This window comes from Balaenoptera acutorostrata, chromosome 2, assembly GCF_949987535.1.
Source record: "Balaenoptera acutorostrata chromosome 2, mBalAcu1.1, whole genome shotgun sequence".
In the NCBI taxonomy this organism is placed as follows: Eukaryota; Metazoa; Chordata; class Mammalia; order Artiodactyla; family Balaenopteridae; genus Balaenoptera; species Balaenoptera acutorostrata.
Genome location: NC_080065.1, coordinates 70,012,900 through 70,036,619, shown reverse-complemented (window position 1 = coordinate 70,036,619; position 23,720 = coordinate 70,012,900). Strand labels below are relative to the sequence as shown.

General features: G+C 38.4%; 1 protein-coding gene across 1 annotated transcript in view; it reads left to right on the top strand.

The window, feature by feature from the left end:
* The window catches only part of HAPLN1 (hyaluronan and proteoglycan link protein 1), a 72,457-nt gene that overhangs the window by 38,773 nt on the left and 9,964 nt on the right, over positions 1-23,720 (top strand). Inside the window, exons 2-3 of the mRNA XM_057538605.1 lie at positions 371-496; positions 19,206-19,577. Coding sequence (XP_057394588.1) covers positions 397-496; positions 19,206-19,577 — 472 coding nt within the window. The 5' untranslated portion in view covers positions 371-396. The remainder of the gene's footprint in view (positions 1-370; positions 497-19,205; positions 19,578-23,720) is intronic.

Genomic DNA, 23,720 nt, shown 5'->3' with positions numbered 1-23,720 from the left:
TATTAACTTATACTTCAAATTCAGAGGTTTAAATATTTTTGAGAAGTCTGTTTATATCCTTGCCACATCTTTTTGTAACTTGCTGTAACTCTATATCGAAACTATACTGTTCTAAATAAATTTCAAGATTTACAATTCTGCAAAGATAGAGTTAAACACTGTTTGGACTCTGGCTACATAAGAGAAATTGGAATTGTTCAAAGCTGCAGTCTTCAGCTCCCAAAGACAGCTACAGTAACTTTCTGAGCACATCGGGTTAAATATTTTTACAGACCCATTCTATGATGATAAGGCAGTAATAAGTTGTGCAGTGCAACACTCCAAAGGGTTCCAAATCTCACAAGCCTCTTTGTATGTGATGCTCTCACAGTGAAGAAGATTCTTTGGGCTACAAAGATGAAGAGTCTACTTCTTCTGGTGCTGATTTCAATCTGCTGGGCCGATCATCATTCAGACAACTATACTGTAGATCATGACAGAGTTATTCACATCCAAGGTAAGAAAACACAGCTTCTCTTATGAAAGTCAAATTCATTTCAAGTTACTTAGAGTTGAGATGCTTGGTTAGTGTTTCTTAATTTTAGTTCTGCTGCATTGACTTTTCCTTTCAGCGAACTGGTGAACATGCTCCCTGGCTTCTGAATGCTATTGCATTACAGTAGAGTTAAGAATCAGGGACAATTAAAGTGGATTGGCTTAAGAATGTCCAACTGCAGGGAGCTGATGCAATTGTTCAAGGCTTTTCAGTTGCTATCTTCTAAGTAGAATGGAGGGTAGAAAGTTTATTTAGAGGCAAGGCAAAAGGGGGGGAGAAATAGGAAGTAAAACTTGAGATGTAAGGTAATTTTGTTAGAATCATCATTAAGAAAAACAACGTGAAAATGAAAGTCAGACAAGCTAAGGTTCAGGAAAAAGTAACTTACCCTATTAAAATTTCCTTCGGTAAAGCTTTAGTTCCCATAGACCAATGTATTGCCCTGCATATTTCTTTTCAGCTCAGCTGAATCCTAAACCTGGGAGCTGTAGCAGGATTTGAGGCTGCAGTACAATGCAGCTATTTCCTCAGCCCCAGCTTCAGATGAGGGACATCCTGCATTAAGAAAGCTAAGAGACTTAGCTTTCCATAAGACTTAGCTTTCAATGTTGCATTTCAATGCAATAAGAAAAATATAATTCTAAAGGAGCTGGAGCTTCTCTCTTTGCCCTTGTATGCTGAATAATTAAAATAAGAATGACAGGATTTAACAGTTTAAACATATGATGGTATGAATTTTAGATGAACTCTGTTTGGGGACCAGAGCATTATAAGTTTGCTAAGAGACATAAAACATCAAGTTATAGCTTCAAGGTCAAAAGTGTAGTCTCAGAAAACTGCATCCACTGTTGAAAAGTATGACTTGTGAAGGTCAAATGATAGTGTAGGTCTGGCTGGAAGTTATTTTCCTGCATGTATTACAACTACCCAGATAGAATTCTGAATGTGACAATGTCTAGCTATTTTAGGCATTTCTCTTTCAGTTCTCTTTGTTTCTAACAGCTTTACGATTTTCACTGTTGGACCATAAAAAGGAATTACATAATCATAAGTTTTACTCTGCAAGCTGCTGACTCAGCTGTTTCCTTTACTGTATATAGTAGAATCAAAGCTGTTTCCCAGAGACTTAAGATATTTACACATAGAGATTTCTGATGAGGGAGAACATCCTTTTAACATCAAGTCACGGAAGTCAATTCAGCCAGACAGTAATACCTAGTAATTGTTAACAACAGCAGTTTTAAATCCGATGGAGGATAAACTTTAGCAATGGTTTCAAGCCATTACTAGACTAGATACCTGTTATCGATGTATAAATCATTTAGTCTAAATTTCATGCAGAGTATAAAAATATTATTTTAAAACTATATTAACATTTTAAAAGTTACTCCTGAAGGAAGCCTGTAAGTCAGACTCAAGTTTTCTCAGCAAGGAAAACTTCTGTTGCTCCAGTCTTTCCATTCGCATATACTCTGTTGAAATTTAGTGCAAAGGAATTGCTGACACAAGATATCAGAATTATCCAGATTATTTGCCTACACTATCCAATTTTTTAAAAAATGACTTGCTAGTCCACTTCATTTTAATTGTAAATTCATGTTCTTAGAAAGTTGCTCTGAGCTTTCAAGTAATAAAACTACAAAAAAAAACAAAAACAAAAAAACAAAAACTACAAGGCCTACATTTTGCTTGTGGAAATTAACACTGAAATGTGATTTGGGTCAATATTATGATGCTATGTCCATAGTTGAAATTTTTTTAAAAATTGCTCTAAATACCTGTTCTCAGTTTTTATCCAACAAAAAGTTTTCTTTTTACTCTATTATAGCATTCAGATTGAACTTTCATGTTCTCAGCCCTTCAGAGAAAACACTTCCAAATGGCCTGCCATAATTTCAGTCGCCTTTTATAACACAAAAATAAACCCACAGCACAGCAGAAAATCATTAAAGCAGATAGCCTGCATTACTTACTTGAAATACTGGATTATTTTCTCATATTTAAAACTTTTATTTATCAAACACAGCCCTCCAAAAACAAAACAAAAACATGGCCCAGAAGAAATTTAAGGGAGCTGAAACCTTCATAAAATTTTATAAGAATTTTGCAATCAAATGATTAAATTAGTAATCTGAATCTCAAATTCCCAAATTGTACTGATAAGCAGTATGAGCTTCTCTCAGTGACAGAAAATTATTCAAAATTCGTGTTACTACAAAAACACCTTTTCTATCTCTCATTTTTAATTAATTTTTTATTTTTGTACCTCAAGTTTCCCAGGCTTAAATAATACCAGGGGAATAATGTACATAATCCTCAAATTCTCCTTGGCTGCCTTGATAAAGATGCTGAACACTTTGTTAATATGTTCTTAACTCTTATGCATAAGAAGTACCTAATTATTTTTTCTGAAGGCTTCCTCCTTATCTAGTTGTGGGAGATTCTATAGAGATACAGGCAAAAAAAATTTTTTAATCTGGTTTAAAAAAAAAAATGTCAGAATACCAGGGGAAAAAATGGCAAGTATAGATTCCTGCGCAAAGTGTTTCTATTGAAAAGCTTTAGATAAAATTGCACTTGTACTAATTCACTTCCTTTAATTTTTTTATTGAATCAACTTGGTTATACAAGAAAGTAAACTACACTTGTCCATGGAGTCTGCTAAAAATTTGCAATCAAGATTTCAGCTTCTGTATCATATACTGTTCACAGTGTGGGGGATAGTGATTTCCTCAAATACTTCTACAGGAAGAGATAACTGCTGTTGACATTGTCTCTATAACAATCTCAACTAATGGATTATACTCCTCATTTCATGATGTGCCTAGTCAAACAACTTCTCAATCCTTTGAAACTTGAGTTCATTAGGAAGAATTTTATATGGAGTACTAAATCACACAAAAGCACAAGTTTTAAAATATTTGGATCTGGTCTAAAAAAACTCTTTGCAGACTTTCAATTACCAGTAGAAGTTCAGAGACGATGAATATACTTTTTAAAATACAACTTTTACGAAGACATTTATATGGACAGCAGAGAAATTTTATGACCATTTGCCTATTAACCAAAATAGCTGCAAAACAATTATAGTTATACTGAATACGTAACCGCCCGATCTTATCCATGTCAGCGATCCCATGTTTCCTGCCTCTGGCATTCCAAGTGCAGGTCTTCTGATGACAAGTTCAGGAGTTTTTCCCCTAATGCCAGTTACTGGCTTTAGACCTTGGGCAGTTTACTTAATCTCTTCAAGTCTCAGTTATCTCATCTATAGAATTGGGTATAATCACTGTTATTCTATAAAGCTTTGTGAGAATTAAATTAGATAATATATGGAAAAGTGCTTAGTACCCAGAACACAATAAGCTCCAGTAGATGATAGTTGTTATCGCCATGTTGATTATTTCTTCACTGTCATGGAAAACTGATTTTTAAATAGAAAAAGGAGCACAAATACTGGTGGGAAAAGGTCATGCTTTTCAAATTCATTTGCTAGCAGAACCATATCATTACCTTAGTTCTAATGAAGTAAACATTTTATAAGTTGCCTTCTTTGCCCTCCTTAATTCCAGTTTTAAATTTCTCCAATAGTATTAAACACTATCTGATCACTTTTACTTTCTGTGTAGAAAATGAAGCTTTCCAAACTTAAGTAATATTCCCCTTAATATACTTAGTAGGTGAACACAAATAAGCTACATTAAACTTTTTAAAAGAATAATAAGAGGAAATCTTAGAGATGAAAACAGTTCCCTTCTTTATAATAAGTAAAACTTATGGTCACTTTTCTCAAAAGATAAAGCAATTAGATTTTTTTAAAGAAAGAGTTGTCAGAAGTTCATCTCTGTGGGTGGCAAAAATAATGTAGATCTAGAATCCCTCACAGAAGTAGACACTCTCCACTCAATGTGGTTGGTTCCCCCTTCTTGTGCCCCAAACCACCCTTCCATCCTAGCTTAGCATCAGACTGTCAGCTTTGTAACACTCCAGCTATACAGTAGTGCCTGGCACATAGTAGGTGCTTAATATATGTGCTGAATACATGAATGAGTGCAATGAGACGCTTCTAAATTACCACTATCATAATGAGCACTTCTCAAATCCTGTGGCATCCATGGCATTTAGCAAGACATGACACATTGTGTGGGCCTAATGTACATTAATAGATGACTGCTTTCATTCTGTAATGTTGGCATAAAGTAAATCATAGTTTACAGAATTTAAGAACTTAAAAGGACTTTAATATAGATCATTGAGATCAATACGCCATTGTATAAATGAGGAGATCAAGACCCAGCACTTAAATGTTGCTTGGCCCAGGTTGCATGGCTGATGAGGAGCAGTTTCTCTTGGCTAACCCCCTTCTTCAAATCTGGGATCATTTTTCACCTTCTTAATGAATGCACCCTGACTACTGTGCTCTTCCCCTCCTGTGGCATCCCGATCTATCTCTGATCTTCTTTTCCTTTTCTCTGTAGTCCTGGATATCTACTTTACTTATTTTTATGCAATTGTTTGTGTCCATCTCTGCCACAAGAACATATAGCAGCTCCACGAGGGCAGGGATCTTTGTCTGATGTATCCCAGTCACCTAAACTAATACTGGGCACATAGTATAGGTAATCAATACATTTGTTAAATAAATTCAGGACCAAAATCTAGGAACTTTTCCTAATCAAGTCCTAGTCGGTCTTTCCAAATCTCAGGAAACTTTATGGTTTGTACGATGAGAGGCAGCAGATAAGGAAGAGGATTCTGAGTTTCGAGAGCAATTTTTGTTTGGTCATTTTTTATTGCTCCCACACTGCACGTAGCGTCTTACAATCCAGGAGAATCCACCAGAGGCAGGATGCAGGAATCCTCCTAATGTGTGCACGAAGCTTTGAAGAGTATTTGGTTTACATTTGGTCACTGCAATGCTATCGTGTTCCTTATGTAATATCTGCAGACTTGGGATCTGGTGGTGCAGAGAGGATCAAAAGGAGTGAAGTGAATTTAATAATGGATGATCATAAACCATCTACAGAGCCAAAGTTTAATGGGAGAGCTAGATAAGCGTTCTCTCTTCCACTTAAAACTTGTTTGGACTCAGACTCCATGAGTCTGTTATTAAAAGTTAAATTATAATTTATTTTTTTCTTTTTGAGGCAGAGTACACTATCTGCAGCTACAAATGCAAAATCCATGAATATCAACTATATTTTCCAAATTGCATTTGGCTAAATGCATACACTGTTAATAATACTATCTAGAAATTATGAGCTATAAAATATTAGAGAATTTCATCATGAAATTATAAAAATTAGCAACATCCTAATGCTAAAATCTCTTCTTAATTTACTATAGGATGTGAAACCAAATATGCTAATAAGAACCTACTGCTTTAAACACAGCCTTATCATTTGATCAGAATAAGAATATCACCATATAAATACAATAAATAAAACCAAAAGAGAAGAAGGAAAATGTATATAGGCATATACATACATATGTAAAAATACTGCACGCATACATATATACACTTATTCGGCCTGCTATAACAGAATACCATAGACTGGGTGGCTTATCAACAATAGAAATTGATTTCTCAGTTCTGGAGGCTGGGAAGTCCCAGATCATGGTGCTGGCACATTTGGTGTCTGGTGAGAGCTGGCTTCCTAGTTCAGAGATGGCCATCTTTTCTCTGTGTCCTCACATGGCAGAAGGGGACAAGGGACCACTCCTGGGTTCCTTATATAAGGGCACTAATTCCATTCATGAGGGCTCCACCCTCATAACCTAATCACCTCCAAAGGCCACACCTCCAAATATCATCACACTGGGAATCAGGTTGCAACATATGAATTTTGGGGGGGGGGCACAAATGTGTCATCTACAGTAAGCACCTTAATAGGCATTGGGAATAGAATGATGACCAAAACTCACGGTCTTTGTCTTCATCAAGCTTATGGTCTAGTGAAAGGCAGACATTACTATGAATATAGAACTACTAAATGTGATAACTGCCATTCAATAAAGCAGTTTCTCTAAATTATAGGTGTAAGTCAAGCATGGCAATAATTTTCCTCAACTATATAGTTGGTACACTAGATACACACACACACACATATAGTTTATACATTTATACACACATACACAACGGTTATAAATAGAAAAAGCAAGGAATGAAATGCAACTTTGCATTTGCTAGCCCATTGCCCAGTCTTCTTTGCATTTGTGTGTCCTTTTGAAATAATCTACTCATTCGGGCATTTGCTAAACATTGGCCTTCTTTGTGCAAAATACTGAGTTATTCTCTATGGAAGAACAAACCATCTCCTCAATGAGCTTAATGACAATATTATCAGGGCGACAAAGATGACAAGAAACAATAAAATAAGTGTTATATAGAGGTGGAAATATGAAGAAAAGAATAGTTACCAAACAAAAATATCCTACTGTTTAGAATTTTGTATTCATACTCACTTTTTAAACCCATAAAATACACCTTAAGAATATTTCTAAACTTGTTGTTGAGTAGCCTAAAATGCTGAATTCTATGTTATTCTATAATACATCTATTAAAACAATGAATTTTAGAATATTTCCAGGTATAAAAACCTATATTTAATAATATTTTCAGGTAGCAACAAATTCACACTAACAGCCATTGCTTTCTCTGTTCCATCCTGAGTGCTGAAATTGGCAAATTATGCAGGAAGCCAATGACTGGAAACTTTCCCAAAGCTTTTTTTTTCCCCCCAGAAAAATCCATTAAATAGAGAAGCCTTTTTCTTTGGTTGCAGCTTTGCTGGAACCAGTGTTGACTCAGCTAAAGCACTGACCTATAGCTGAATGGCTTAATGTTAAAGTAATTTCAACATGCTATATTTCTCTGACTTTCCCAGCTACCAAGAAAGAATAGTTAGATTTCTTTATTGCTTTGGCTCTTTATTTTAAATGGAAAATGGAAACTACTCTTTTAGGAATGTATTTTGGAGTACAAAAATCTACCAAAGTGCTAAGTTAAAATATTTAATTGAGGTATCAAAGTGAAAATATCCAGGGGGTGGGAGAGGATCTCTGTTACAGAAGTATTTTTATTTCAAAATGAAGACACTGAAAGCATAAGAAATCTAAAAGTTCTATACAAATCACTTCAAAAACATTTTGTGTATTTTGTATTGCTACAATGTAGTAGCAGCACTAAATACATGTGTTCTCAAAAATGATCATCAAGTAGTCCGTACAAATTGGAGCCATTTTAATCTTGTTTTAATTAAACACGTTGGTTGCTTGACTTGAGTGCTTACTTGGTAACTAATTACCACATGTATAAGCTCTGAGTAGTATGTTTTTACATACTCAAGGATTATGCTGTAAAAGGTACTAAAGAATATTAAGTTAAACAAGAATTCTACCTACCTTTTCCACACACTGTCCACTCAAACAAGACAAGGACATTAAGGATAAAAACACAGAAAGACCATAGTCCATCAAGTACAAAATTAACAAAGCAAGTTAGAACAGGGAGCATTTACTACAGTCAAGGGTTCAGATTAGGTGAAGGGGGTGGAAAGAAGGGAGAGTCGTTTCTTGTTTCTAAAGAGAGATCGTAAATTTAAAATAGAAACACCACTGAAAACATATCCTTGAAGTGAGGAGATTTCCACTTCTAGAGGATTCTATTTGAAGTGGTGTTTGTTTGCTTCCTTGCTTTGCCTTGTTCCTGGAAAGCATTGGAAATGATGTTTGTCCATTTGGCTCAGAGTTACTGAATGGTAGGGAAGGCGCAGATGAAACAGGTGAAAGGCATGTAAGTTAAAGACAGGTTTCCTTATAAACTATGGTATGTATTACAAATACTTTTTATTTTCTTAGTTATATGGCTACATTTTTTCACAATGGATTTATGATTATCTGTGACCAATAATATTGCTAGTAAAAAATAATGAACACTCACACAAGGGTTTTTTCCTTTTCTGTTTTTTGCTTTTTTCAAGAATAGAGAGGAAAATTCTAAAGTTTTCTTCCCTAGAATAATGTGGGTTATGAGCAATTCTTATTTTCTCTTGAAAAGTGTCATAAATTATACTGAAAGGTTTTAAATCTCCAGAATCTACATATGATTATTTTATGTCCTCATTTTGCCTTGTTTTTTATCACACAATCATTAACGAAGGGTCTTAATTAGCTTAAAATACTGAAAAGCTGACTGGATGGTTAATACTTCATAGAGATGTTTCCATGTAAATGGAATATCTTATTTTAAAAAATGTATAACAGTTATTTATAGGCTACCCATAACATATTAAAATCAAAGTGTGCTCCAAAACCAAGCTTTGGCCTCTTTCCTTATAACTATTTATTTGGCTTGCATATGTAATTGAATAAATAAAAACAAATGAACATATAAACAATAAATATAAAAGTGTTTTTAAGGGGGAAAATCTTGTGAGAGCGCCCCTAGGGGGCTGTAGGATGAACCCCATAGAGGGGCATTAGGAAGGGCTCTGTAGACTGAGCTCTGAATAGTGGGCAGAAGCCAGTCACATCAAAAGCCAGGGACAGAGCATTCCAGGTAGAAAGAATGGGAAGTGCAAATTCTCTGAGATGGGAATAAACATGGTATTTTCAAACCAGAAAGAAGCTAAAGGGACTACAGCCTGGCAGTGAAGAGGGTGTGGTTTAAGATGAGACTGGAAGAGGAGGCATGAGTGAGACCATTGTACTTTTTATTTGGTTCAGAGTATAGAGTTCAGATTTTATTCTAAAAGTGCTTGAAAATGGCTAAAAGGTTTTGAGCAAGGGGATGATGTAATATGATTTACAGGTACAAAAGACCAGGTGACTACTGGATTATGGTGGGTCAAGAGTAAAAGTGAGGAGACCTTTAGGAGGGTCTGGAGGTAGTTTAAGGTGAGAAATCATGGTGGTGTGGACCACGATGGTAGCAGTGGAGATGGATGGAGATGAACCAATCTGGAAAAACAAAAAACAGTGAGGTAGAGATGGCAGCACTTGCTGATAGACTAGACGTAGGGATTAAGGGAAAGGGGCATATCAAACACACCTGCTAGATTTTGGCTTGAACAAATGGATGGATGACGGAGGCATAAAAGGAATTGAGGAAGATTGGGAGAAGAACAAGTCTGGGCAGGAGAGGAGGACTCAAGTTATCTGTTTGGCATCCAGTATATGACCAGCAGGTCACTGGATTTAGTAGCTCGGAGCTCAGGAAAAAGTACACTGCTAGAAAGTTTTGGAATCACCAGCACATAAATATTTATAGCCATGGGACTAGATGAGATCACCTGGAGAAGGAGGAAATGCAAGCAGAGACAAGGAGATCGCCCTGGTCTGAAATTTGGAAACCCTCAGCATCAACAGGTGGGATAAAGGAGGATACAAAGGTCACATGTTCACTTCCCAGAGTCTAAATCCTGATCACTGATACGTGGTAATTTTTTCCCCCAGGTAACTTTTTTAAAAAATCTAAATTAATTGCAAGTGTTTAAAAATAGGAGATAGTCACATTAAAATGTGCATTTCTAGGGAATTCCCTGGTGGTCCAGTGGTTAGGACTCTGCGCTTTCACTGCCAAGAGCGTGAGGGCGGGGGTTTGATCCCTGGTCGGGGAAGTGGGATCCCACAGGCCACGAGGCGCAGCCAAAAAAAAAAAAAAGTGTATTTCTAGCATCTGTTGAAAAATCCAAAGACCTGCTGCTTTTCAGCCTTCATTCCCATTGGACAACATCAGTGGGAACGAGTACCTGCTCCCCGTTAGCAGGGAGTGCGTGCCCCCAGCAATGGTGAGGTGCCTTTCACTCCTTGTGTTCTCAGGACCATGGTGCTCCCTTCATTCTCCCTCAGCCTTGCCCACCTGGGCTTTTGTGTTCCACTTACCTTTCGTTTTGTTTCAGCACTAAACTTTTAATACTTGACACATTATAGGCTATCAATTCATGATTGTTGATTAAGAATCAAAAGTTCCCTTTTGCCTCCAGAACTGACTCTGGATAGTACTATCTTGATATCTTTCACACTAAGTGAAGACCCTAACCATACCAATGTATAAAACCAACAGTGTCCTTTCTGCAAATTATGGGTAACTTGACCTTACGTTTTACCACAAAGTGGAAATAGTCTGAGCAGAGACAAATAGATTTGAGCCCTTTACCACATAAAAACACATTTCCTATAATTAGGGTGTGTGTGGTTAGTTACAGCCTAATGAAGAAGAATGACTCATGCTAATGTTTCAGTGTCTCCACACCCTTTGAAAGAAGTCTGCACTACAGTCCTGGAAAGTATGATTCTTCAAAGATTGTCATTTACTATATTAGTGAAACATTCAAATTTTATTTTCTTATAATGTATTCCTTAACTTCTCTGTATCTGTGATAACTCTATTTTTTTCTAAGACTAAAATAATAGAAACCAAGTGCTATTTCTTTACCCATAAATCTTCGATAACATGCATACATTTAAATTCTGAAAATTATTAGCAAGAGCAGACAACTCCGAGTTGACAAAGCTAGTATGACCGTCTCAAGTTTTGGGACCAGTTATATTGGACTTACCAATGGCAATAATACTGATAAATTAATATTAACATTTAAAACCACTTACTATGTGTGATGCACAATAGAAACTTTATTACCTAGGTCATCTCTTTTAGCCCTCAGCACCACACTGTGTAAAGGTGGTTACCCTCACTGAAGCTGAGAGAGGGTCTGTAGCTTGCCCCAGGTCGTATGGCTGTTAAGTGGTAAAGCTGAGATTCAAACTCAGGCAGGCTGATTGCTCTGCTCCTGACCCACCAGAAACCATACAGCCTCCATCTAAGCCTTCTCTGAAAAACTTCTGAGTGAAGCAGTGGGTACAAACGGCTCCCATTTCATTCCATTCAATTGATAAAATTATGTTCCAGAAGAAATCAAATCACTATGAAAAAAAGATTTGGTCTCAAGCCTTGGAGAAACGTTTCCTCAGGCCACCGTAGTGATTCTGAAGAGCAGTTCAAGGAGCAAGGTGGGGGGACAGCTACCAGGACACACTTTCCACCTCTACCCCCAAACGAAGACTTTCTGGAAGCCCCAAGGAAACTGAGGAGGAAGCAGGAAGAAGCTGGATTAGATACAGGGTTTTTTTTGAAAAGGCTTTAAGGTGGTGGTCCTGAAATGAGCTCCTGTTCTATTAAGAACCACTAGATTAGGAGAATCATCATTAGTTGATGAGATGTGAGTTTTCAGGAATCAGTACTCTCTAGGAACTGTCTTCTGAAAGAGCACAGGAAAGAAGAAAATGTCGAAGACAGAAGCTGGTTTGCATACCTGGCACACTTTGGACACTCAGGAAATGTTTGTCAGTAACAGCCAACATTTACTGGGCACTCAGGGTACCAGGCACTAGGCTAAGCTCTCAGCGTATCACCTCCTTTAACCCTCACAAGAACCCTGCAAGGAAGGTGGCTTAACTCCATTTTACTGATGAGAAAACTGGGCACATAAAGGTTAGGTGACACCACGTAAGAGGCACAGTCCCTATGCTTAACCAATAAACTACAGCTGCTGAGAAAATAGATGAAACAATAATGAATGTGGAAAGACAAAAGCCACAAAGAATTTAGTAGAACAGAGCTAAACACCCTCCTCACACTTCACTTCTTCCTGGTTGAAAAAGATGAAGAAAAAGGAATTAAAAAGAGACAATATTTTTCAAGATAGTAACCCAGTTTCAGGTTTACATCTCAGAACACAGATTTTTGAACTATGTTCAATAGTAGTTCCCCTAGAACTACTTGGAGGCTCTTGATGCCCATTTCCAGCAAAGAAGCTCACCTTTTATATGGCAAAGATCTGTCTAAAGTATCCTTTGGGGAGAAAAATTTCTACTGTCCCTGAAAAAACCTTCAGGCTCTAAAATAGTGATAGCACTTATCCTTATTTTTTACTATGAAACTTGGATATAATAACATGGTACACATTCATGATCAACATCACCCGAAACAACACTATATGTTGGTGTTGGGCTGTCTCCCATCACAGGATCGATTTAGCTCTAAGGCAAGTGTTGGGTTGCACCCCACAGGCCTACAAGCCCTGTACTTGCCCAGCTTCAAGACTGAAGAAAAAGCCCAGAGTCAGCAACAGAGACATCAACAGTTTAATGGATTGGGGAGCTTACACGTCTGAAGCAAGGTCCTGGAGCGACACCCCACTGTGTGTGGCAGAGGGCAGGCAGGACCTGGCTGCAGTCTTAGCTCCCCAGGGGGAGGGGAGGCTACCATTTATAGGGGGAATTGATGTCAGGTTGGTTCATCAGTTACCAGGGAAACCAGAAGAGGAGCCCACCCCTCACCTCCCCTTTGAGAAGCTATCCTGGTGGAGACGTTCTGATCTAAAGCTAGAATAATCATTAGCTGGGGCCTGGGGCAACTGTGTAGGAAGGTCAGTCATGAGAGTAGGGAGTAGGTGAAGCAGGCACTGGTCGAGCAGGGGATGTACAGAAAGCAAGAGGACAGCCATCCTGAGTGGTCTGACCACACAGGAAGGAAGACGGATGTGGTCAATACCTAAGGGAATGCTCCGCAGCACAGCACATCAGATCATGCAGGTCACATGCCCTTTAAGGAAACTGAAAACACAGTTCTAGGTAATGTGGTTCAGCTGTAGATTGATAGGAACTGGCAGGGCACAATGACTATACAGTGCTTAGACAGCAGGTAGGCCCCGGCAGAGGCTGGAGGGGTGTTGGGAGGAGTATGTTCCTGTGGCCTGTGAGGCCAAAAGACAGGGTCACAGAGGGTGAGAAACAGCAGTCATCACTCTACAGCAAAGAGCAATCTTCACTCACCTTATTTCCAGCTTTGGACTTTTCCTTTACAGTCAAAACTAGAAGACAGTCAGTACCTTTGTCAGTGGTGTCTTAAAGGAATTGAAAAAACGAAGTAAAATTTCCATGTTTTGAAGACCTGTTTAAATATAACATTATTATTAACAGAGCCATAGGTCTCCTACAAAAACATAATCTTGCAATTATAACAATATACTGCAATTCTGGCTACCAGCTTCTTGTGTGTATTTCTAGAGACACTTTAGGGAAAGTTTTTTGTTTATCTTTGTCAATTAAGTTTTTTGTTAATTTTTGTCAACCATTTTTTATATTTTTATTCCATTTCTGCTTAGTGCATGCACAGGTGATACGTGCACACGGTTCGAAAATTTTTAAATATGAGAGTGTACACAGTGAAAATATCCAAGGGCTCTCGACCCAGACATCTACCTCTTCTTTCCACAGGCTACCATGGTTATTAGTTTCATGGGTTTCTAGGGATTCCTTCAGATATAGTTTATGTAAGTATACATATTTCTTTCCAAGTTACACAAATGGTAAGGAGCACACATATTCTTATATGTCTTCAGGTCAGCGTTTGAACTCCAGGTGAAAGCAAAGATGGGCCAGGGATAAATACAGCAGGATTTCAAACCCAAGTCAAGTAGTAGAGGGCAGAGGGCAGACATGAATCCTCCTTAAAGCTTCTTTCCTGCCCTCTTCAGGTCACCCTTCCTGAAGTGCTGAGTCATAGAGGAGAGACTCAGAGTCCTTTACATTGAGGAACAGCTGGGCAAGAAACTAAAGCTCTGTCTCTGATAAATGAAAAGCCCTCTGAAAGAACAGTAAAGACTAGATGCAGAGAGGGAGGGGCAATGGGGAGGGCCCTTGTAAACGTCTCTGATGCAAAGCTGACAAGACACAGCAGAATCAAGACCACTCACTGATGGGAGCTTCTGGCTCCCAGTGAGCAACATAGGGAACAATGGGATTCACTCCAGTTGGAAGGAAACAAAATACAGTCGTCCCTCAATGTCCACTGGGGGTTCGTTCCAAGACCCAACTCCAATACCAGAATCCTCAGATGCTCAAGTCCCCTGTGTAAAATGTTGCAGTATTTGCACCTAACCTACAGGATCATCCCTTATAATACCTAAAACAATGTAAATGTTGCTATGTAAATAGCTGTAAATACAATGTAAATGCTATGTAAATACTTAGGCAAGCAGCAAATTGAAGTTTTGCTTTTCAGAGCTTTCTGGAATTTCGTTTTCAAATATTTTCCATCTCTGATTGGTTGAATCCCAAATGAGGCACACACAGATATGGAGGGCTGACTGTAATTATAAACAGTTAAAGATTAATGAGTAAGATAATTTTTTCCTAAATTATGTATCCTACTCAAATGTCATGTGTAAGATGAGAGACAAATGTCTAAATTATGTATTCTTTTTAAATATTGTGTCTTTAATATGTATCTTTATCTGTTTTTATAAAGTGTTTGCATTTTAGAGCAATATGGTATAAAGCAAGGGCGGGGGTCTATGTCTACTGCCATAGCTGAGCACAGCCTCCAGAAGGCATTAGTCTATTTCAGTCACAGACACTTATCACAGGCCAGGCACTATTTTGATGCTGGAGGAACAATATAACAAGACATGGACTAGGGAGGCAGAGTGACTGTTTTCAGTAGACTGTGGTAAGCACAACGATAAGGATACAAAACCATCCTGGTTGCTCATCATCGGGCAGGTTGGCTACCCTAAAGGAAGTAACAGCTTCCAAAGTGCTAGTCTTACACATCTCAACCCACCAAAGTGATAACAAATGCCGCAAAAATAAGGAACCATCAGATGATGTTGGTAGAATTTTTTCTTGGGAGGGGAGTATTTTTTTGTCTTTGTTTAGCCATCTTAAATATATTCCTCAGTTTTCTTTGTTTGGGTTCTTTTTACATTTTATTGGTCTAGGAAATCCAAAAGTCTGGAGGCTCCTTCATTATACACCAGTGAGAAAGTAACCAACACCAAGACTGGTTATTTTGTACAATCCAAAAAGTTATTTATTTTTAAAAGACAAACTTTGACCCATAACACCTTTTTTTTTTCTTTCTGTTACCTCTATTTATTTGGCAATGAACTGTCCCCCCCAAATGTTTAAACTTTTAATAGAACTAAGAACAATAGGTAATAGTCCAATACCATATTTCTAAATTGTTTTTCTGCAACTAATTGTTTTTGTCCTATTGTTTAAAAGATTTCATCTAAATTACAGAGTGATACAAAGATCAGTTTTTCGGTCATGCCATTGCTTTCATAATTTGGTGAAACTGAATGATGTCCTCTGGATTTCACAGCAGACTGTAATAATGAAGCCCTGCTGTTTCCCCTGGAGACAACTGTGGTCTTTGAAGTGCATCAAATCCTTCATCACTGTCACTGACACTCACTAATAAAAATATGAAATTCCTGTAACTTACAGATTGAACTTTTAAAAAATTCAGTCCCCCTAAAATGAGCACATGTGTGCTGCTTGGTTTTCTCTAGTTAATATTTAAAAAAAAAAAAAAAAGGATAAGCAATACTCATTCTGATGATCAAGGTTTATTTTTATCTTTTGCATTTGATTTGCTTTACAACTGCCCTGTTGATTGAACAGTTTTGACTTAAACATTAATTTCAAGCCAATCCACATTTTTAACCCAATGATCAGATTACTCTAGACAAGACTGTGCAAAGTTTGCCATCAGCATTATAGGCTCCCTTTGTTCCTGCCCTCTACCCTCTCCCTCTTAGTGTGTTTCCTGGCTGATCCCCATCATGACGACCTGCCATAGGGAGCCAGATACGAATCTTAAGCTCAATGTTCTCATGATGTAGACCTGTCACTCAAACAGCTAAGCCCTGCTAGAGCCTGCAACAGAACCCAGGGCTCCTTACTCACTGGCCAGTGGTCTTTCCTACATCTTACCTGCTCTGCAACAGGCCATGCCCACCAGCAACGCTCAGTGCTGTATAATCTGCAGTGCTGAGCTTCTAAAAGCAAGCAAACTAATAAAACACATTGTTCTAAAGGCCATGTTGGGGATTTAGGTTAATGAACGTTAATGGCCCTCAGTCAGTCAAAGTGTTACACATTACACAACTTTCTTAGGGTTCTTTGAATTTCAGCTAGGGCCTCGTGGCATCTACTACCTCAACACCCCAGTTGCCCCAAAAATAAGAATGGTGGAAATTTATACATTCTAGCAGGCTTGTTAGAAAAATTATTTTGTCGGAAGCCAATGGATTTTTGGTGTCTGCTTAGTTCTCAACATTATACCACATAAGTCACCATCTACGCAGAATGCTAGAGTATAAGTAAATAGTACCTAAAAAAAAATCAGAAGCTTATACTTCTAAAATACTACAAGATGATTTACAGTTAACCTCAGAAAAAAATTAGAAGTTTCAGTCTCTTGTACAAGACTTTTGATCTGTGCTTTAACTCTTTAATTTATAAAACACTCAGGCCTTGTATTCATTCTGGAATACCTTATGATTATGCTAAACCACACAATAATGTCCAAGTTTCCTATACAACACAGGTGGCATTGTATGTATTATTTTACTCCACATGGTTAAAAACTTTATAAGTGGAACCACGGAAGGTTAATATATGTCAAAATTATGCTCAATATTAGGCAGTATCATATAAGAGAAATACAGGGGAAAAACTATGCAGTAGGAACAGTTTGGGCCAGCCATTATTTTAAGTGCTTTATGTGCCTATCAGGTCAACTATACACAGTAGATATTACTCTCCCTAATTCACACGTAAGGAAATTGGGGCTTAGGGCTTGCACACCTTGCTCAAGGATTCAGAGCCAGCAAATTGAAGAGGTGAGGTTAGAACAAGGTCTCTAACACATCAAAGCCCATGTTCCTAACTACCGTAACGCACCTTTAGCCCACTGCATTTGGGCATTAGTTTTGACTTTAAAGTATAAAGCTTGAGAGAATCATGAAACTGCAACTTTTTGAAGGCCTCATGTCTTGTCTAAACTCAAGTCCCAGCATGGGAAGGCCCAGCTTCAGGCGTCCTCCCAAGGTAGTGGGTAGATCCATGTTCCCTAGGGCCTCAGGCATTGCTGAGCAGACTTATTAAACAGCACCTTTTCCTCCTCCCAGAGAGAAGATACTAGAAATATTTAGGAAGAACATGGATGCAGTCCCTGGGGATATTGCAGGGGGACTATTATACATAGGGTAGAGTTGGATACATTTACCTTTTATGTCTTATGAGTCTATGGGCCTAAATAAGAAGATAAAGAAGAGAATCTAAAGGAAATGCTTAATGAGCTGGATTTGTGATTCATTTTAATTAAGCCATTATCCTCTCATTTTATGATCTATTCAAAGTAGGGGCACTGATGGCTTTAAAAGTGGTTAAGCTGTTCAGTTTCTGAGGACTGGGGCTGACATAAATATGTTCATTTTTTAATATGAATTTTGATTGCTCTGTGATAAAAATATAACCACTGTCTATTCTTGGACGCTTTATTTTAAAATCTGAATCCTACGTATACCATTAAATAACTAAGTTTTGAGGTTTGTCTGGAGATGACTGGCTACTCCCCTGATGACCTGTGTACTATCGCTAATGATTCGTGACCAAGGTTTATTCAGAACCTCCAGCCTAAAGCAGGAAGGGCTGCTTGAAAGACAGCTTTGGCAGCCTTTGAAAGCTGTGTGTGGATGAGGTATGTGTGTCCAGGAATTCTTATATCGCTTTCTCATTTTCAAAGCTTGCACATCCTCAAGAGACCTTGTCAAGGTCAAAAGCGCAATGAGTGAACCAGGGGAAACCCCAGAGAAAGCCAAGATCTGAAAATAACAGCGGGCTCTCCAGAGGCCGACGGCTGTGCTAACTTGGCAGGCTAGGAATATCATGGGGCTCCCAGGAAGGCAATAAAGTCCTTGGAGGAGGGAGGAGGGAAGCGAAAGGGCAAGGCATGGCAAGGCAGAAGCAAAGCAAGAGGATTCTGTTAACCAAGATACAGCAGAAAGAGGGGCAGCGGTGGGTTGGGGGGTGTAGAAGGAGATTTAAGGGAATAAAGAAACATAATTATCTGGTTAATTAGAAAATAAATATAACTTTGGATACATTTTTAACATCCAAGGTTTGAGGAATATATTTCAAAATCTGCACTCATTAAAAATGCCTTTCTGATGTCTGGCCTTTGTGTGAAAATAATACATACATGTTGCTTGAAATGCTCCAGAACGGCATATCGCAGGTGTATATTTGAATTGAAGCCAGAGATGGAAGGACAATCTAATTCTTTGGCCAGAACAGTACAATGAAAGTTAATCATGTTGCCATATACTTTTCCTAGAAATATAATACAGACTTATCGTATTAGAAAGCTCAGCTGGGGAGAGATCAATTTACCTAGCTTGAACGTTTTGGGTTTATATTGATGAAATAGTTATGGTTCCCTGTCACTTCTCTTGGTCTTGTTTCTACATTTTTGATATTTAACTGTAGAAGAAAAATAAATAGAATTTACGATGACATCTTCAAACTTCAGATGACTATAGAGTATTATAGCCAATATTTCTCATTGATTATAATGCACATCCTTCCTTTTTTCAGTGGCTTAAAAGACATGACTACCTTGTAGATGCCCTCTAGTTACTAAAGGTACCTTTCTATGTGGTTCAAAGGAGATCTCTGCTCAACAATGCAGAGAAGCTTATCGCCAATGCTACTCTTTGTCAGATACCCCATGTAGGTAGTATATTTCATATTATAAAAAAGTCTAAAAGCATATTAATGGTTCTTTCCTTTTTTTCTCTCTTTTCAATTATAGCAGAAAATGGCCCCCGTCTACTTGTGGAAGCAGAACAAGCCAAGGTGTTCTCACACAGAGGTGGCAATGTTACACTGCCATGTAAATTTTACCGAGACCCTACAGCACTTGGCTCAGGAACCCACAAAATCCGAATTAAGTGGACCAAGCTAACTTCAGATTACCTCAAGGAAGTGGATGTTTTTGTTTCCATGGGATACCACAAGAAAACCTATGGAGGCTACCAGGGTAGAGTGTTTCTGAAAGGAGGCAGTGATAATGATGCTTCTCTGGTGATCACAGACCTTACCCTGGAGGATTATGGGAGATATAAGTGCGAGGTGATTGAAGGATTAGAAGATGATACCGCTGTGGTAGCATTAGATTTACAAGGTAAGTATCTATAAATCATGTTAAACTTAGGAATGATAATTAATCATTGCTTTTTTTTTTTCATGACAAGTAATGTCTAATGGTTACCACAGTGCTGATGTGAGAAATCAAAAGTCCATGTAAAGAATGTTTTTCTGTTCTTTTGTAATCTACAATCTATGATTCCAGCTTTCATATTTGAAATGTACACACAATGGTTATATGCAAATTTTTTTTTTAAAGGATTTTTTTTTTCTTTTATTTATTTATTTATTTATTTATTTATCTATTTTTGGCTGTGTTGGGTCTTCGGTTCGTGCGAGGGCTTTCTCCAGTTGCGGCAAGTGGGGGCCACCCCTCATCGCGGTGCGCGGGCCCCTCTCCACCGCGGCCCCTCCCGTCGCGGGGCACAGGCTCCAGACGCGCAGGCTCAGCAACTGTGGCTCACGGGCCCAGCCGCTCCGCGGCACGTGGGATCCTCCCAGACCAGGGCTCGAACCCGTGTCCCCTGCATCAGCAGGCAGATTCTCAACCACTGCGCCACCAGGGAAGCCCCTATATGCAAATTTGAAGCTATTTGCAAGTAGGAGAAACATGCAGTGGAACTGAATTAACAACATTCAGAAACTGCCTTATGCCATTCAAAATTTAAATCTCATTACATAGTTATTAAGAAATTCAGAGTGGAGGCTTTTTTATTATGCTTCTAAAATTAATTCAGTTTCAAAATAATGGCAAGTTTTGTGAAGGACATCTGCTAACTAAAATACATTTAATTGTATTCTGTAAAATAACTGTGAAAGCTTAATTTAACAAAAAAGTAAACTCTGGATTTATTTAAATATTCTTGTAAAGAAGTAATTTGTTTTAATGGTCCAGAGTCTCTTAGACACTGAATACCAAATGGTCAAGGCATTTTTTTTTTCTTTTTTTTTTTTTTAATTAATTTATTTCTTTATTTTTTTGGCTGTGTTGGGTCTTAGTTTCTGTGCGAGGGCTTTCTCCAGCTGCGGCAAGCGGGGGCCACTCTTCATCGCGGTGCGCGGGCCTCTCACTATCGCGGCCTCTCTCGTTGCGGAGCACAGGCTCCAGACGTGCAGGCTCAGCAGTTGTGGCTCACGGGCCCAGTCGCTCCGCGGCACGCGGGATCCTCCCAGACCAGGGCTCAAACCCGTGTCCCCTGCATTGGCAGGCACACTCCCAACCACTGCGCCACCTGGGAAGCCCGGTCAAGGCATTTTGTGGGGGGAGTTTTATTTCTTAAATATGTAATACATTCAGTAGGTTCAAAGATCAAAATGTATACAAAGCTAAACAATAAAATATATCCATGCCATCCTGTCTCCCCTCTGCCCAAAGCCCTTTAGGCCTCTCCTTAGTTTCTCATGTATCTCAAGACACCCTTTATTCATGAATTTCAGTGTTTCTTTACAAGGAAGGATGAACTCTGGCTGCATTAAAAGAAGACTTTCCTTCCTTATATAAACTATAGGTGTGTGTTTGCTAGAAGCTCCTTTCACATTCTAGGCCAGATTTGTGGCTTTTGGAAAAATATGTTTGGCGCACTAGCACTTCATTGAAGATGTGACCTTCTGAATCCCACAGAGTGCCATCACATGCATGCAGATTTATTAGCTTTATGTATCTGATACATTGCTTGATGTTGTAAAGATCATTTTTGTGACCTTCTCTTGTCTCTCTTAGTTGTAGTCTTGGCTCCTGATTGCATGCAACCTTATACTTTGAGTTTTTATTGATGCACTTTCATATCCATGAACACTGGCATTATTCAGGATGAAAGAAGTAATTGGCTTAGAGAAGACAGTCCATCATCAAATATTAATTGAGGGTCACTTTCTTTTATCAAAGAGGCATCAGGCACTGGACGCTAGTAGTATCAAGATGCTTATGTTAGTCCCAGCTTTGTCAGTATATGTTTTGTAACCAGAGCAAGTTACTTATCCTTATTGTACCTTGGCTTCCAATCTGTGAATAATAGGTTGAACTGTATTATCTGTTAAGTTACTTTTTCTTAAACTTAAGTAATTCACATGCCATATTTATTATCTCCCTACACTTACTTAAAAATACATTTTAAATAAATAGAAACCAGTATAACTTGCCAGAAATAGAAGGAAACCATAAAAATAAGTACAGTGAACATAAGATATTTCTAATTATAAATGGATACATGCTTGCTGATGGCTTTGAGCATGAAGCCAGCTCTCCCTTTTCTTGAAAAGCAGATTTAACACGTGTTAGAAGATAATACACTCTATGGTCAAACTGAGACTTCTTTTAAGACACAATTAGAGGTGTTGAAGGGAAATTGTAAGAAGAGTAATTTTTCCTGTATAGGCCCTGCACTCTCCCAAATCTCCGTGTTTTCCATGCTTTCATAACACTTCTCTACCATATAGCACATACGTATATGAGCTAAGTAAATGTGTCCAAGAAACCAATTTAATTGATAAATACTTTTACAAGTGCTGTTTTGGTACCATGAGAAACAAAAAAATTCCAAAATCATGGCCCCTTTCATTCAACAATCTTACAGTCCATTAAAGATTCTAAGATACTTTCAAAAGTAAGTACTTTAAAATAAGGTAGAATTTGGTAAAGTAAGTAGGTAAAACAAATTGCTCTAATCATATGCATATTTATTTTGCTCACTTTCAGTAATGTCCCTTGACAGCTGAAACTTAGGGAAAGCTCCTTTTCGAAGGTAACATGGTTAGGAGTAAGAGCTAGGGCTAGAATTTGATACCAAGGGCACTGAATGAAGTCTATGCTTTTATCTACTATGATCTGGGAGTTTGCAGGAAGGAGAAAGTTTCTGTTGGGGGGAGTAAAATGGAGGTTTCAGAGAGGCAGTGGTGTTTGACAGCCTCAGTTCTTCTGAAGTTTTCTCAAGATTCTCAAAGGCCCCAAAGTTATTTGGGAGATGACCTAGGGACTGTCCTTTGGTCATACTTCATTTCTTGGTGTGCCCGTTCTCACTGCAGAGAATGTTTTTCCATCTTTCTTGTGTACTATAAAAAGGGCAGAAGCAGTCATTACCCAGAGGCTCTGCCTTGAAATAACTGACATTTCCATATTTAACATTATATACATGAATTCATTTCTGAACTGGAGAAAATATAATCCTTTGAGAATAAGATCAAAGGGACTTCCCTGGTGGCACAGTGGTTAAGAATCCGCCTGCCAATGCAGGGGACACTGGTTCGAGCCCTGGTCCAGGAAGATCCCACATGCCGCGGAGCAACTAAGCCCGTGCGCCACAACTACTGAGCCTGCGCTCTAGAGCCCACAAGCCACAACTACTGAGCCCATACACTGCAACTACTGAAGCCTGTGCGCTCAGAGCCTGTACTCCACAAAAAGAGAAGCCACCGCAACGAGAAGCCCTCGCACCGCAACGAAGAGTAGCCCCGGCTCGCCACAACTAGAGAAAGCCCGCGCGCGCAACAACAAAGACCCAATTCAGCCGAAAATAAATAAATAAATAAATTTATTTTTAAGAAAAGATCAAAGATCAACTCTACCCCCTGAGCCCTCCCCTTCCACCCCCAGCTATGATGTTCTCAGAGCACTGTATACAGATTTCCATTGTAATTCTAATCACATTTTGTTTTGTAAATATTTGCAAATTGTCTGTCTTCACCTGCTAAATAGGATCTACTTGAGGCAGTCAAGTGCCAAAACAAAGTCAGTGCTCAGTAAATAGTTTATAGGTGAGTGAATGTTTGATACGATGGGTTTATACTTTCAAATACAAAAAAGCCTGCATGCAATGGAAGGCGGTGGAAAGGAAGAGACATTTGATTTGGACCATGAAAGGTGAACCTGGTTCTTTCAAGGGGTAGAGAGCACGACAAAGCGGGAAAGAGGGCATCACAGGTGTGAGGGAGAAACTCTTCAAAGGCCAACATGTGACTAACAGATGCCACAGACAGTCAGCATCCACCTTGACTGGTTTAAGGCTCGCCATGGCAACAGGGTGGGATAAACATTTTTAACTTTTTATTATAGCCAATTTCAAACATTTGGAAAAGTAGAAAGACTAGTATAATGAATCTCTATATATCACCAGCTTCAAAAAATGTCATGATATAGCCAATCTTATTTTATCTTGCTTTATTTACTCCCACCCCCAATGAATAA